This window comes from Camelina sativa, chromosome 19 (assembly GCF_000633955.1).
Source record: "Camelina sativa cultivar DH55 chromosome 19, Cs, whole genome shotgun sequence".
NCBI lineage: Eukaryota > Viridiplantae > Streptophyta > Magnoliopsida > Brassicales > Brassicaceae > Camelina > Camelina sativa.
This window is the reverse complement of record NC_025703.1, coordinates 26,325,963-26,341,395: the sequence shown is the minus strand read 5'-3', so window position 1 is coordinate 26,341,395 and position 15,433 is coordinate 26,325,963. Positions and strand designations below refer to the sequence as shown.

The 15,433-nt window shown below is 35.7% G+C and overlaps 2 protein-coding genes across 2 annotated transcripts in view; both read right to left on the bottom strand.

The window, feature by feature from the left end:
* Positions 1,714-2,876, bottom strand: LOC104767247 (putative F-box/LRR-repeat protein 19). The gene is made up of 2 exons (XM_010491296.2): positions 2,417-2,876; positions 1,714-2,120 (listed from the first exon to the last, which is right to left on the bottom strand). Exons 1-2 carry the CDS (start codon positions 2,806-2,808, stop codon positions 1,823-1,825), a joined length of 690 nt encoding a protein of 229 aa, XP_010489598.1. The 5' UTR covers positions 2,809-2,876; the 3' UTR covers positions 1,714-1,822.
* Positions 13,994-15,433, bottom strand: part of LOC104767246 (signal recognition particle receptor subunit beta-like) — a gene marked incomplete in the record, with an annotated part of 2,228 nt that continues 788 nt past the window's right edge. The window contains 6 exon segments of the mRNA XM_010491295.2: positions 13,994-14,336; positions 14,409-14,540; positions 14,630-14,778; positions 14,895-14,981; positions 15,077-15,159; positions 15,362-15,433. Coding sequence (XP_010489597.1) covers positions 14,147-14,336; positions 14,409-14,540; positions 14,630-14,778; positions 14,895-14,981; positions 15,077-15,159; positions 15,362-15,433 — 713 coding nt within the window.

Sequence of the window (15,433 nt, the reverse complement as noted above, 5' to 3'; positions counted from 1 at the left end):
TTTGAAAAACAAATAACCCAAATTCGAAAAAACCCAACCTATTTCAATTTACCCAGAATCGAGTTATCCTTAGTTGCACTTGAGGGAGAAGAATAATTAATGGGAATTGAACGAGGGAGAGTGGAGTCGTGAATGAAGGAATTCGAAAAGTTGGGTAGTTAAAGGAGAGATCCGATTTCAACTGGATTGTCCGAATTTTGTGGGTTTGGATGGGTATAAGGTGGTTGGATCTGTAAATAACAAAAATGATATAGGTTTCTTTGTCTTTAACCACATTTTTGATTAAAATAAAAAATAAATAGTTTGTTATTTTCGCAGGGGATATGAGAATAGAAGTTTGATTAGAAGGATATACTAGATTTTAGTCCGAAAGATATAATAGTTGTTTGGGCCCAAGATCACGTGGGCTAATGCTTTATTCTCTCTAGTAGCCGCACGTGGAGTCTCTAAATTTGTCGAATCTCTAAATTTAAATCGCATCATTCATCATCATCAATCGTACTATTTTGTTTTTTGGGGTCAACTCGTCCTCACATCAATTTCGAAATACTATCATACTTCTCATAAATTCATGGTAGATAGAAGAACCACATTTCAAATATACTATCTATCGTTCTAAAAATGTGAAAATTTTGATTCAATAACGAAGATATCATATTAGTTATACGTCACTTTTTAATCCAAGTTCATGGTACTCGTCTAAAGTATTATGTATGTCTTAGGTTGCATAGTACAGTTAAGTACTCGTCCATCATTATTTTGCATATTGTGTAGTACTACATGCATTTGTATTATTACGTATTATTGAATAACATTCTAGTAACTTCTAAGCGAGAAGAAGAGGTGACCAAAAACAAAAAAAAAAAAAAAAAAGAAAAAGAAAAAGAAAAAAAAAAGTGATAGGTTTTGGATTATTCGATGATAGTATATACCCCATTTTTAACATACAGTTATTTGTGTGATTCGAAAAAGAACATCAAAATATATTATAGTAATATGATAAAGAAATACAAAAAAACAAAAATCAGCAGAAAAAAACATAAAAATAAAATAAGAAATGGCCAGTGGAGAAAATTCGTGTGCATGAAAAAAGTTAAGGGCCGCACAACAGTTTCATGTTTAGTCACATTGCTTTTGTCCTTTCTTTTGGTTGAATGGCTAATTTCTCCATTTCTTGTTTCTTTGTTTGTTTTCTCAAGCTCTCTCGTAATAATAACTAACTGTTTTTACGCCCGAATCGACCAGCCCGTTCGACCGATTAACCCGTGATCCGGTCACTTTTCCAATTTAGATTTAGTGTTAATAACCGATATTTTTGAAATCGGAAAAACTTAGAAAAAATCGCTATTAACCCATGATGCAATTAACTAGGTAAAACAACCAGAAAATTTATTAAATTTTGAGAGTAAATAAATATAGGATTTCAATTACTTTTTGAATTTACAACATTTTTATTCCATTAAATTCGGTTCTGATTTAAAACAAAAATTTCTCTATTTTTGTTTTGTTTTGAATACTATTACGTGGGTTAAATACTTAAATATGTGTTAGAATGGTGAACTTGAGTTCCTCAATAACTAGATTAAATCTCGTTATTTCATGGTCGTCATTTTGCCAATTAAATTTCATCTTACGGTTATTGTGCAGAGTAACCTTTTTTTTTCTTTTTTTCCGAGAAAACAAAAAAAAACTCAAATCTCATACACAAAGCAATCAAGCAAAACAAATTCAAAATAAAAAGACAGTGTACCCAAAACACACACAATAATCAAAAGCTCCAAAGATTGAACAAGAAAGTTGTAGAAGCCTATATAGTTCAACTTTAATTTATATTCATTTGTCTAATATGCTCAAGTAGATCACGACTTGTAATACTTCGTACTGATAGCCCATAGTTATTGGCCTCCTCTTGAGATAGTCTAACATTATGTGGAGGTTCCATGAGTATCTTCACATTCTTACAACTCTTCTCAACCATTTTCAAAGCCTTTTGAGATATTTCAATAGAGTTGCTGATATCGAGCTCTCTAAGCTTAGGGCAGTTCTCAGCGATCTTCGCTATAGATGCATCCGTAACGCTTAAGCAGCTCTTAATCCAAATAACCTCCAGGTTAGGGCATCTGCCCATGTAAACCCATACAACTTGTGAGTTGTGACTATAAATCAAATTTAATTTTGTAAAACGTAATACAATTTAATTTGTTTTGTCTTAATATGATAGCATTAACCTAAACCTCGGTAAATATTAACATTCACATAATATAAAGTTTTCTAAATTCAACTCCAAGTTGATTATATCAGAAAAATATACTAAACCACGAAACTACTATCAAAGATGATCTAAAGAGTATTTTTCCATTCACACACACACACACATTTAAACGTTTTGGGCTTCAAGAACTTGATTGGGACGTACCTCTCAGCAGCGTATGACACAGATAGATCGGAACAATGCCTGACACGAATCTCCTTGAGACCGCCTTGGCTTCGATCCACAACACACCGGAGAAAGGAGTCGACCTTTTGCTCGAAATCGTAACTATACCAAATATTCGATCTCCGATTAGACTGAAACCAAGTTTCGAGATCGAAGACCGAATTAAGCGAAGGGTCGTCACAAGCGTCCATCCAAGGCTTACATACGAGCATAGGTCCTATCCAACGGTTTTCCAGACTTAACCGCGTGAATATGTCGATGAGACATTCCTTATTCAACTCAGCCCAGTCACAGCCGAGCCCTGATCCCATCTCTTCTACTATCTTTCCTTCAGCATCCTTGTCGTTCATCATCAGATGAGCTGCGTTCATGTGTTTGATTATTCTTCACCCCCTACTACTCTTTAAGATGGACTAAAGTTGCATCAAAATCTACCAAGTAAAAACGCCACAAGTGTCCTCATTCCATTCGCCAACCATTTTATTAATCTTATAAATAAACTGTCCTTTTCTTTTGCCCGACATATCTTTATTGTTCCTATCTTCATCCCGTCACGACGTTCCCCTTTTTGATTACTTTATGAAGGGTCTTTTTATTTATTTATAATCTATAAATCATGTATTTTGCAAATTGCAGTATTCTATTCAATGATTTTGTTACTACGAAAAAAATTAAAATGTGAGAAAAAAGCAAATAGATGATTTGTTGACGATAGTGAGGGTTCTTGGATGAAACTCTAAAAGATCCAGTCAATGCAGTTAACACGTTTTCAACATTTAAAAAGTCTTCCAAAAAATGCCATCTCAAATTATAAACTCATGTATGTTGTGAAAGTAGAGAAACTCGAAAGATGTTTTACTTTTGTATTATTAATGATTCATTCGAATAAATATATTATATAGTAAATGATAAAGCCTTAAGTACAATGAAATTCTTAAACCGACTTAGAATAAGAGAAGGTGGCCAATGGGCCTTATGGACTTAGACATATGAATGGGCCGGTTATGGAGATCCACTCCAAATGATTTACAACACTCCCCCTTGGATGACATAACCGTGCAAATGCTAAGAGATCACCGTAATATGCTTGGGGACGCTGCATCATTAAAACCTTACCAGGAAAACCCATTGGGACAAAACCATGGTGAGGAAAAAGAGTGCAGCACGTATTACTCCCTCTGTTCTAAGCATCACTAAAAGTTCTTAAGTCTCCGCATTCCAATCTGGTGCGCGAGCTTCTTGAATGTCGATATCGGTAATGACTTGGTGAAGTGATCGGCTGAATTGTCGCAAGATGGAACTTGCACCACTTGAACTTAGCCGGTTTGAGACCTAGCATTATGTGGATCTGATAAATAACCTGCATCAGCAAAACCAACTAAACCTTCTTTGTTATAGTTAGTATAAAATAAACCCAAATCCAACGTTCCTTGTAGGTAACGAAACACATGTTCGATACCGTTCCATTGCCTTTGGGTCGGACAAGAACTAAATCTTGCTAGGAGGTTCACGGCTAAACAAATGTCTGGTCTAGTGTGGCTAGCCAAGAACATTAACGCTCCTATAGCACTGAGGTATGACACTTCCGGACCGAGAATCTCTTCATCGCCCTTCTTTGGACCGAATGGATAACTGTCCAAATTAAGGCTTCTCACAACCATTGGGCTAGGCAATGGGTGAGTTTGGTCCATATTAAATTTCTTGAGTACCTTTTCAGTATATGTCATTTGATGCACAAGGATTCCATCATTTATGTACTCAAGTTGCAATCCCAAACAGAACTTAATTTTACCTAGGTCTTTCATTTCAAACTCTTTCTTGAGATATTCAACTGTTTGCGTGATTTCTCCAGAGGTTCCTAGGATATTCAAATCATCCACATATACTGCTATAATTACAAATCTTTGTTTGCAAACTTCTTTATAAAAATACATGGACTGATGGGATCATTCTTATAGCCCTCTTTGGCTAGGTACTCACGCAATCTATCGTACCACATACGCCCACTTTGTTTCAGTCCATAAAGGGATTTGTTTAGCCTTATGCAGTATTGTTCTCGAGAACCACTCTTATCTTTGAGCTCAATACCCTCTGGTAATCTCATATATATTTCATTATCCAGTGGACCATATAAATATGCGGTCACTACATCCATTAGCCGCAAGTAAAGTTTTTCTCTTATAGCCAGACTTATTAAAAATCTAAAAGTCACTGCATCCATCACAGGGGAGTATGTCTCCTCATAATCTATTACTGGTCTTTGAGAGAATCCTTGTGCTACAAGCCGTGCCTTATATCTCACGATTTCATTATTCTCATTTCTCTTTCTTACAAAGACCCATTTGTGTCCAACTGGCTTTATATCGAATGGTGTCCTTAAGATCGGAACAAACACATTCCTTTTCTTTAATGAATTCAACTCCACGTCAGTGGCTTCTTTCCATTTTAACCAATCTGGTCTTTGAGTGCACTCTAATATGGACGTGGGTTCATGATCCTCATTTATTTCAAGTGCTACCTTGTATGCAAATATTTCATCGATGTCGACATCTTTTCGGTTCCATTGAATTCCAGACATGATATAATTTATTGAGATCTCATTATTATCAGTACCTTTAGGACCTTGAGGTTCAGCGTCCCAAACCTCATTCGGTACCTTAGGATTTGTTGCGGCCATGTCTATGGTTTCTTTAACCTCGGTTTTATTTGCATCTTTCTTAGATTTTCGAGGGTTCTTATCTTTGGAACCTATTGTTCTACCATGTTTCAAACGTGCCTTAGAATCTGTAGAAAGTTGATTGTGTTCCTTTTGAACATCAATACGTACTGGTGCATTACAAGCTGGTATGTACGATTTCATAACTCTCTTTGGGTCAGCAAAGGAATCTGGCAATTGATTAGCTAGCTTTTGTAAATGTATAATCTTTTGGACCTCTGCCTCACATGCTAGAGTCCGAGGATCTTGCCAATTTAAGGATGTCTGATTCCATGATATTTCTTTGACCAGCTTGTTTATCTCTCCACCCAACATAGGAAATTCAGATTCAGCAAACTGACAATCCGCGTATCTAGCCTTAAATAAATCACCCGTAGTTGGCTCTAGATACTTACTAATGGTGGGAGAATCATATCCAACATATATTCCCATCCCCCTTTGAGGTCCCATCTTTGTTCTCTGTGGTGGAGCAATAGGTACATAAACGGCACACCCAAATGTCTTTAGATGGGATATGTCTGGCTCATGACCCGTTAGTAATTGGGATGACAAATATTTATGCTCACTAGATGGCCTGATGCGTATAAGCTCTGATGCATGTAATACTGCGTGTCCCCAAGCCGACACAGGAAGCTTCGACCTCATGAGTAATGGTCGAGCAATCAATTGAATTTGTTTAATGAAGGATTCAGCTAATCCATTCTGTGTATGTACATGTACCACAGGATGTTCCACACTTACCCCCATGGACATACAATAATCATTAAACGCTTGGGATGTAAATTCACCAGCATTATCTAGACGTATAGTCTTAAGTGAAAAATCTCTTTAGTTACTTTAACTGGTGATGGCCTTATAATGAGTTTCCCTTGTGTACATTCTACACACGTGAGATTTTTAGGGATAACTCGTCTCTCTTTAAGATTGTGCCCATTTGAATTTAATATCAGCTTACACATCATGTTAGAACCCGGATGGCCAAGTCGATCATGCCATAAAGTGGATTGTTCATTGAACATCTTGTTCATTGCCATATTAGCTTCTATCATATCAATTTTAGCATGGTAAAGACCAGTAGATAATGCGGGTATAGTCTCAAGGATTTTCTTAGATCCTTGGGTGATTTCAGTAATATATAAGATCTCTAAGTTTCCTTCACCCTTAGTTTCAACATGGAAACCATTCAAACGAATATCTTTGAAACTCAATAAGCTGGGTGAATATAAAGCATCACTTATTTCAAGATGTTTGTCTGGCCATAGCCTTCAATTAAACTTGCTATACCCGCTATTGTGCTAATATTGGCATTTTTCAAAATGAGATTTTGCAAAATATCTCTTATCATTTAAAATTGTGTTGCTTAATCCACTATCCACCACAATTATATTCTTGTCCTCAACCATTTCTCAATATGGACAAGAATTATGTTTTAGACATAAAAGAATAAAACAAACAAAAATATATTGAAGGAAATAAAATAATTGAATTTAAACTAAAATCATAATCCAATAAAATTCAAAGCATGAAACATGGAAATCAAATCAAGACAATATTTTAAATTTAATTATCCTCTCATAGACAATCCGAAGTCTCATAATCCAATTGGTCATCATTCTCATGGTCGAAATCTCCTTCACCATCAAGATGAACCAGATTAGCTTATGGATTCTTTTTTCAAATTCTCTTGATAGAGATCAACAAAATGATTAGGTGTTCTGCATGTCTTTACCCAATGATTCTCCATACCACATCTATGGCAAATGGATTTGGTCTTATGTTGCGGTTTGAAAATTCCGCAGCCTCTACCTCGACCACGACCGCAGTTTGATCGATTCTCACGGCCATGACCATCATAATTATTTCCATGGTAATTGCCACGACCACCACGTCCTCTTTCACCACGGCCACGGCCGTGATACTTGCTTATATGAACGTAGTTAGACTCTTTAATCTCTTTAGGCTCTTTCTTGGTTATATCAACCTTGTGAGCTTCTGATAATGGAGCAATACCAGGAGGTCTCATTGCACTGTTCATTAGTAATAACTCATTGTTCTGCTCATTGCACTGTTCATTAGTAATAACTCATTGTTCTGCTCAGCAAGTAGCAAACAAGAGATTAGACTTGCATATGGCCTTGGCACGGACTGTTTCAAGAGCTTCCTCGATTTGATTCAGATAAGTGACTCTATGCCTTCGTTTTTTGTGAGATAAAGCTTCAGCCACTGTAGTATGTAAGCTTATTCCCATATCAACGCATCCCCTTTGATCTGCCATATCAATCAAACATCCAAGTGGCGACCAATGATCATGCCAAAATGAGATACTCCGTACATTCTGAACCTCATAGGGAACAAAACCCGAAACCATAGCGCGGTAGTTTAATAGTTTTTTCCACATCCATGAGCCCACAGCGGGATTACTCTTCAGTGACCAAAATGAACCCTTTGTCATCAGATAAGTCCGGATCCATTTTACCTAGAGGGCATTTGTTGATAAGATTCGCCAAATGAGCTTTAGGCAACTTACTTTGTTAGCCTCCTACAAAGAACGTAGCCCCAGTCCCCCTTCCTCCTTTGGTAAACAGACATCGGTCCAAGCTACTTTAGCTTTTTTTTGTTTAACATGGGTCCAAACCACAGGAAAGCAGAGCATAAACTATCTATCTCCTTGAGACATGCACTCGGTAAACGATACGCAGACATCCCAAAAATTTGTGAGACTATGAATAACTAAGTTAATGAGCTGTAAACGGCCAGCAAAAGAGAGGTGTATTGCTGTTCAGGACCCTATTCTTTCCCTGATGCGCTCCAGCAGTGGTGAGTAGTCGGAGGCTGTCATACGCTTGGTGAGAAGCGGTAGGCCAAGGTAGCGAACCGGGAGGGAACCAGTTGCAAAAGGGAAAGAGCTCAGAATCTGCTCCTTTGCACTGTCTTTAACTCCTGCCATATAGAGAGTTGATTTCTCAAGACTAATATTCAAACCCGAAAACTCTGCAAAGTTGTGAAAAATCTGAAGAATTCCCTCAAGTAAAGTTTGTGTTCCATCTGTAAATACTAACAGATCATCAGCAAAACACAAATGTGTTAACTGGATGTTTTGACACCTAGGGTGATAGCCAATCCTTTTCTCCAATGCAGCCTGATCAATCATAGCAGATAGAACTTGCATACAGATTACAAAGAGATACACGGACAAAGAGCTTCATTCATGTCTTTGATTATTCTTCACCCCCCTACCACTCTTTAAGGATTAAAGTTGTATCAAAATCTACAAAGTAAAACGCCACAAGTGTCTTCATTTTATTCGCCTACCTTTTGATTAATCTTATAAATAATAGGAACAATAAAGATATCTCGGGCAAAAGAAAAAGACAGTTTATTTATAACGACAAGGATGAGAGAAAGATCGGATCAGGGCTCGGCCGTGACTGGGCTGAGTTGAATATGGAATGTCTCATCGACATATTTACGCGGTTAAGTCTTGAAAACCGTTGGACAGGACCTATGCTCATATGTAACCCTTGGATGGAAGCTTGTGTCGACCTATTGCTTAATTCGGTCTTCGATCTCGAAACTTAGTTTGAGTCAAATCGTAGATCGAATCTTTGGTATAGTTTCGATTTCGAGCAAAAAGTCGACTACATACCCTCGTAATCCGGCTCGAACACCTCAGATTTTGACTCCTCAGACTCAGTATCCCGTGGGGAATATTGATGTATTGTATGGTTAAGTAGTTCATAATATCTCAAATTTGAAGCCTCTCATTAGCAATCAGACTAGATGATCTAATTTTTGTTATTTATTATATTTACTTAATTTCAGGTTCATGGATTATGCCTTGACGACTATGAAGGAGTAAAGATTGCAGATGTTGATGCTCTCATAATTATTTATTTTGGTGGTATCCCATAATTCGTCTCTTCCTTGAAGCCTGAAGCGTTAACATCGAACATTTTTTTACATGTTTGGTGGTTTCTTACCTTCTTTTAAGGTAAAAACTATTGTGGCCCTCCAATAAGTCAATAATTAGACATTTTTTTACATGTTTTCCATTGCTCCTATTGTTTTTAATTGCTTTAAAATAAATAATTTATATTAAAAATTAAACAAGTTTGAGAGCCAAGTATGGTGTAAATCTCAAAACTAAACCACCTATGACATTTTCCGCAACACATTACCATGATGCGTCTTTGCCTTTTTTAAAAAAGTTTGTCAAGGCTAAAGTGATGAATTTGATATGATCTCAGTTTATGCATCAAAATAGTAAGTAATATTTACCAAAAAAAAAAATTAGTACGTACGTAATATATATGCTTTGATTTTTTTTTTACCATGTTGCAAAATTAAAGAGTTTAGGTGCATTCACTTGTGAGATAGCATTTTTAATTCGTGGTAATGACTAAAACTTTTGATTATAATAAGAAAATGAGTTAGCATGTCCATAAATTAACAAAAAATGAATTAGCAGATAAAAATTAACAAAAATAAATCATCCATATAAAATATTTATTCCTTACAACACTAAATTATGACGTTAATGAGTTTTTACGTTTAAGAAAAGCATATGAGAAATTTAAGAAAAGCGTAGGAAAAATTTAAGAAAAGCGTCAGTTTGGTCCAATCCGAGTTTCTGATGTTAATGAGTTTCTACGTTCATTGGGCCTGGGACCAATCGAGGGTAATCGGCCTCCTCCTCCTAGGGTTTCTACGTTTACTGGGCATAGTTCCAATCCGCATTGGCTGGTAATCAGGCTCGTCCTCGTCATATATATATATATATCAGAATATACTCGTTGTCTCTCTGTAGATCTGACGTTCTCAACGAAATTCAGGATAATAAATCGGTTGTCATCACCAGATTCACTCAGATAATGATTTGTTTAATACATTGTCTACTCTTTATTTTGTAGTGTCTTTTCATTATTAAAAATATTTTTGTTAATAGGGTGTGACCGGTACACTTCCATACTCACTTGGTGAGACTTGCTGATCTAGTAAACACTTATGGTGATGATGGTGTAAACCACTTCCAAGACGATCTTAGGTCTTGCATGCTCCAGCATGGTCTTCTAACTATTGTTATTCCCATGTATCCTAGCTACAGCAATTTAGTTAACAATGTAAGTAATAATTACATATAAGTATTTATATATAAGTACAAAACTTATATATATAATTATTACGTTATATTTTTTTTTTGAGTCATAACTTGTGCCACCAAATAACATGCATGAAAAAATCATATAGTTTGTACAAAATTTGATACCATGTTGCAAAATTAAAGAGTTTAGGTGCATTCACTTGTCAGATAGCATTTCTTAATTCGTGGTAATGACTAAAACTTTTGATTATAATAAGAAAATGAGTTAGCATATCCATAAATTAACAAAAATGAATTATCATATAGAAATTAACAAAAATAAATCATCCATATAAAATATTTATTACCTACAACATTAAATTATGACGTTAAAAGAGAATGATATAATAGATTTGGAACTAACAGTGCATATAAAAAATACAATGTATAATTTAAATATTATCATAACAAAAAAAATGTGTAATCCACTAAAAGAATTAGAGAAATATATAATAAAAATTTGAATAAAAGAAAGTCAAATAATTTAAAAATTATATATCAATAAATTATCTTAACTATATTTGTTTAGGTTGTTAGTTATTAATTAACCATAATTATATCAGAATATATGATGGAAATATAATGTTTTACTATATGTATGTTTTTTATTTATTTTTCCTCAAAGGTAAATTTTATTAATTTAGCAAATGTCTTTACACAAAGCTTCCAATAACCAAATTGGCTTTAATACAGAGTTAACATAATAAACTTTGTCAATACATCCATGCTTTGCTAATGCATTTGCTACACTATTACATTCTCTTTTTGTAAAGTTAAAAGCAGTTTGTCGTAATCGTGAAGTCCACAAAGCAATGTCTTTCAAGAGATTTCGTATAGAAGCATTGGATTGTTGATCATTTACTAGATTGATTAACACTTCACAGTCGCTTTCGAAGACTATTGATTGATATCCTCTGATCCAAGCTTGTTGTAGAGATATTAATAGGCTTTTTTGTCTCGGCTTCTAGTGTTGATCCTGCATAAGATAGTTTAGATGCAACCCATACCAATGATTCTCATTGATGGTTCCTGAAGATCCAGCCACATGTTCCTTGTTTTGTCTGATCGTTATATCCTGCGTCAAAGTTGCATTTAATAAACGGATGTATAGGTGATGTCCAAGAGTTTATGTTGGTGGTGACGTTATGTAGTGGCTCCTTAGGTTGTATAATTTTAACCCATTCTTTCGTTTCCGATTTTGCCATTATAATTGTCTTGCTTTCACTTTCGCGGAAGTTATTGAAAACGACATTGTTTCTTGCCTTCCAAATGCGCCATAAAAGGGAAAAAGGTAATAGAGAGTCATAATTGTTTGTTGTCTGAGATGATAGAGATATGATTTCAGAGATGATCTCCTCTACAGAAGCTGGTAATTGGTTGATATTTATTAGAGATGTGTTGGACATACGCCATGCCATAGCAGCAAAAGGACATGAAAATAAGGCATGGTGATCTGTTTCATCTGTTTGGTTACATCTTGGACATGTAGTATCGATATTCATACGCTTTGTGAGTAAACGTGTGGTTACTGGTAAAGTTCTTGTAACAATGCGCCAGAGGAAATGTTTTATCTTTGGTAGGATCTCCAACTTCCAGATTTTGTTTTTGAGCTCCACTGATCCATGAGGTCTTAAAGGTATTTCGCCAGGATCAAACGAATAATGTGTGAGAAACCAGTATCCTGTTTTAACAGTGTAATCGCCTGATTGTGAATAATTCCATATAAGTTCATCTTGGTCTTTAACTTGAGACAAATGAATGTTTTGGATTGTAGCATGCTCTGCTTCCGGAATCAATGAGGATAGTTTTTATTGATCCCAAACTCGAATATTACCAGTTGTGGAAATGAGATTTTCGAGGGGTAATGAAGACTGAGGTATTAAAGTTTGAATCGGTCTTGGAGGATCAGAAGCGATGACATTGTCTACACCAAGTCGTATATTAGTTCCATCTCCCACAATATAACGAGTACCTTTTTTAAGAAGATCTAAATCGATTAAGATTGAGGACCATCCATATGATTGATTTTTCCTAGCACAAGCATCCAATATTGAGTCATCTCTGTAATATATGTTTTTCATTACGCGAGCAAACAGAGAGTTGGGATATTGGATTAATCTCCATGCTTGCTTTGCCAGTAGGGCATCATTGAATTTTGCAAGATCTTTGAACCCCAAGCCCCCTTCCTTTTTTGAAGCTTGTAACTTTTTCCAAGCTATCCATGGAATACCTCTCTGGTTTGACAATTTTTCCCACCAAAAGTTCATTAAAAGTGATTCCCAATGGTAGTTTAAAGCAACTGATTTTATCATGATCTCTTTTCCTGCTGGTGATAATTTACTTGCAGTCCATCCACAAGTGCGTTATAAACAATGTATGCAAACATCTCTTTTTTCTTTCGACCAAACTGTTCCGGTAAACCGAGATACTTACCTCCTCCTCCATGATTTGGGATATCTAGGATTGCCATTAGTCGAGATTGGGTTGTCCCATAAACTCTGCTTCCAAATGTTATCATTGACTTAGAAGTATTTATTTTCTGACCAGAATAGTACTCATAGATATCAAAGACATCTTTCAAAGCTTGGAAATTTTTCCTATTAGCTTTGCAGAAAAATAGACAATCATCTGAAAACTGTAAATGTGTGATGCTTGGAGATCCATTACCAATTCGTATTCCTCTGATATCACCTTCTTGTTCCCTTGATGTGATTAAATGACTTAGAATGTCTGAACAGAGAATGAATAGGTAGGGAGATAAAGGATCTCCCTGTCTAATGTCCCGCGTTGGTTTAATATGTCCATACGGAGATCCGTTGATGAGTACTGAGTAGTGAACAGAAGTTACGACCTCCATGATCCAACTTATCCAACGTTCACTGAAGCCAAATATCTTCAAGGTCGTCTTGATGAAGTTTCATTCCACGCGGTCATATGCTTTACTGACATCAGTTTTCACCGCCATGTAGGTTTGAGATACTCGTTTCCGGACTTTCAAAGAATGCATAATCTCATGTGCAATCATTACATTGTCCTGGATAATGCGGCCAGGGATAAAAGCTGCCTGTGATTCTGAAACAATATCATTCAGATGCGGTTTTAGTCGTTGGACTAAACATTTAGACACTATCTTGTAAAGAACATTGCATAGTGCTATAGGTCGGTAGTCTATGAGAGTTTGTGGATTTTTGATCTTTGGAATCATGCATATGTTAGTATGATTTATGCTAGGCTTCATGTAAGAGGTTTCAAAGAAAATTCTAACTTCTTGAATCACTTGAGGACCAACAGTAGTCCAACAACTCTTGTAAAATCTTGTTGTTAGTCCATATGGACCTGAGCTTTGTCATCACCAATCGAACACACAGCTTGATATATTTCCTCATTTGTAAAAGCTTTAGTTAAAGCATCATTTGCTTCATTAGATACTCTTGGAGTACTTAAGAGTACTTAAGATAGTATATGTGAGCTTTTTTGTATACTTATAATTATTTAAGATATATATATGTGAGCTTTTTTGTATACTTAAGGACTAAATAAACTGTCTTTTTCTTTTGATTATTTTGATTACTTTATAAACGGTCTTTATATTTACAAATTGCGGTATTCTATTCAATGATTTTATTACTACGAAAAATATTTAAAATGTGAGAAAGCAAATTTATGATTGTGGGCGATAGTGAGGTTTCTTCGATGAAACTCTAAAAGATCCGGTCAATGCACTAAACACGTTTTCAACAATTAAAAGTCCTCCAATAAATACCATCTAGCTCAATGCTCAAATTATATAACCCATGTACAAAAGAATGAAAAAGGCATTTAAGCATATGCTCTCGTGATGATCACACGTTTCTCATGGCTTAACGTGTTCTCTGATGAACTCTTGTACCTGATCTATTTCTCCTGTTAGTCCAGACGCCTCAGCGACCGTGACCTTGTTATGACAATGCGAAAAGGAGAACACTTCTCCTTCAACCCCGAGAGTGAAGTCATTCGTTATATCAGCTGTTGATACTGCGGTCCTCGAACACCTAAGTTTCTCTCTGCAAAACAACACACACATTAACAAAATGAACATTAACGATTTGGAAACAAATAAGAATCAATAATCTCACATTTCTTTCTCCATCTGCTTGCGGATGAAATCTTTGGTGTGTGCAGTTATTTTATCTGTCTTGTTACAGCAAAGCAGAACCGGGGTCTTATTCTTAACAACACTAGCATTTGTCAGAATGTCGTAAAGGTACCTGGAAAAGTACAAACCATGTTTAAGTGTTCTATCTCTAAGAATCATTAATGCCTAAGCAAATAATCTTCTATGTGGGAATTAATTTACTCTGAAGCTGAGCGAATATTTGGGAGGAACTCCAATGCATCTACTACAAACACAATAGCCGCCGCTCGGGGCAAGTATTCTTCTAGCTTAGATCTAAGCCGAGAGTGTCCAGGAACATCAACAAGATGAACAGGCTTTACTTTTCCTTTCTGTCAAGCACATAGGCAATATATATATATATATATATATATATATATATATCAAGTTTCCATAAACACTTTACATTCTTGAACAAAACCCCAAAGTGAAGAAGATCTTTCTTTACCTTGATGTTTTCATAGTGAAGCACAAAGGTGCCTTCGTTCGGTTCCATTGATGTTACAGCACCCTGATGCGAAGATCCATCTCGTAGCTGTCACAATATAATAAAACGTATAACCAAACCATCTTATAATGACACAACAACAAAGTCGAAAGCATTCTTGGAAAACACACAAAATTACTCACTTGATAGAATAGCATTGTTTTGCCACTTCCACTAAGCCCAGAGAGGAGTACAGTATTGAACTTTGTACGTCTAAACAAACAAACTGCAGCAGATATCAGCAAAAGAGACAACATTAACAACCAAAAACAGAGGACATACAATAATGCAATAGAATTGATACATCTAATCTAATGAAGCAAAAATCTATATACCTAACAAAATTATCACCACAGTAATCCTAAAAACCTAACTCAAACCAGATAAGGGAAAGATCAATGAGAAGAAGAAGAAGAAGTTAAACTTACTAGAAAAGAGCCAAATGGTAGCTAATAAGAGAACAGCGATAGCAGCATAAAGCTGAGGCGGTGGTATTTGCT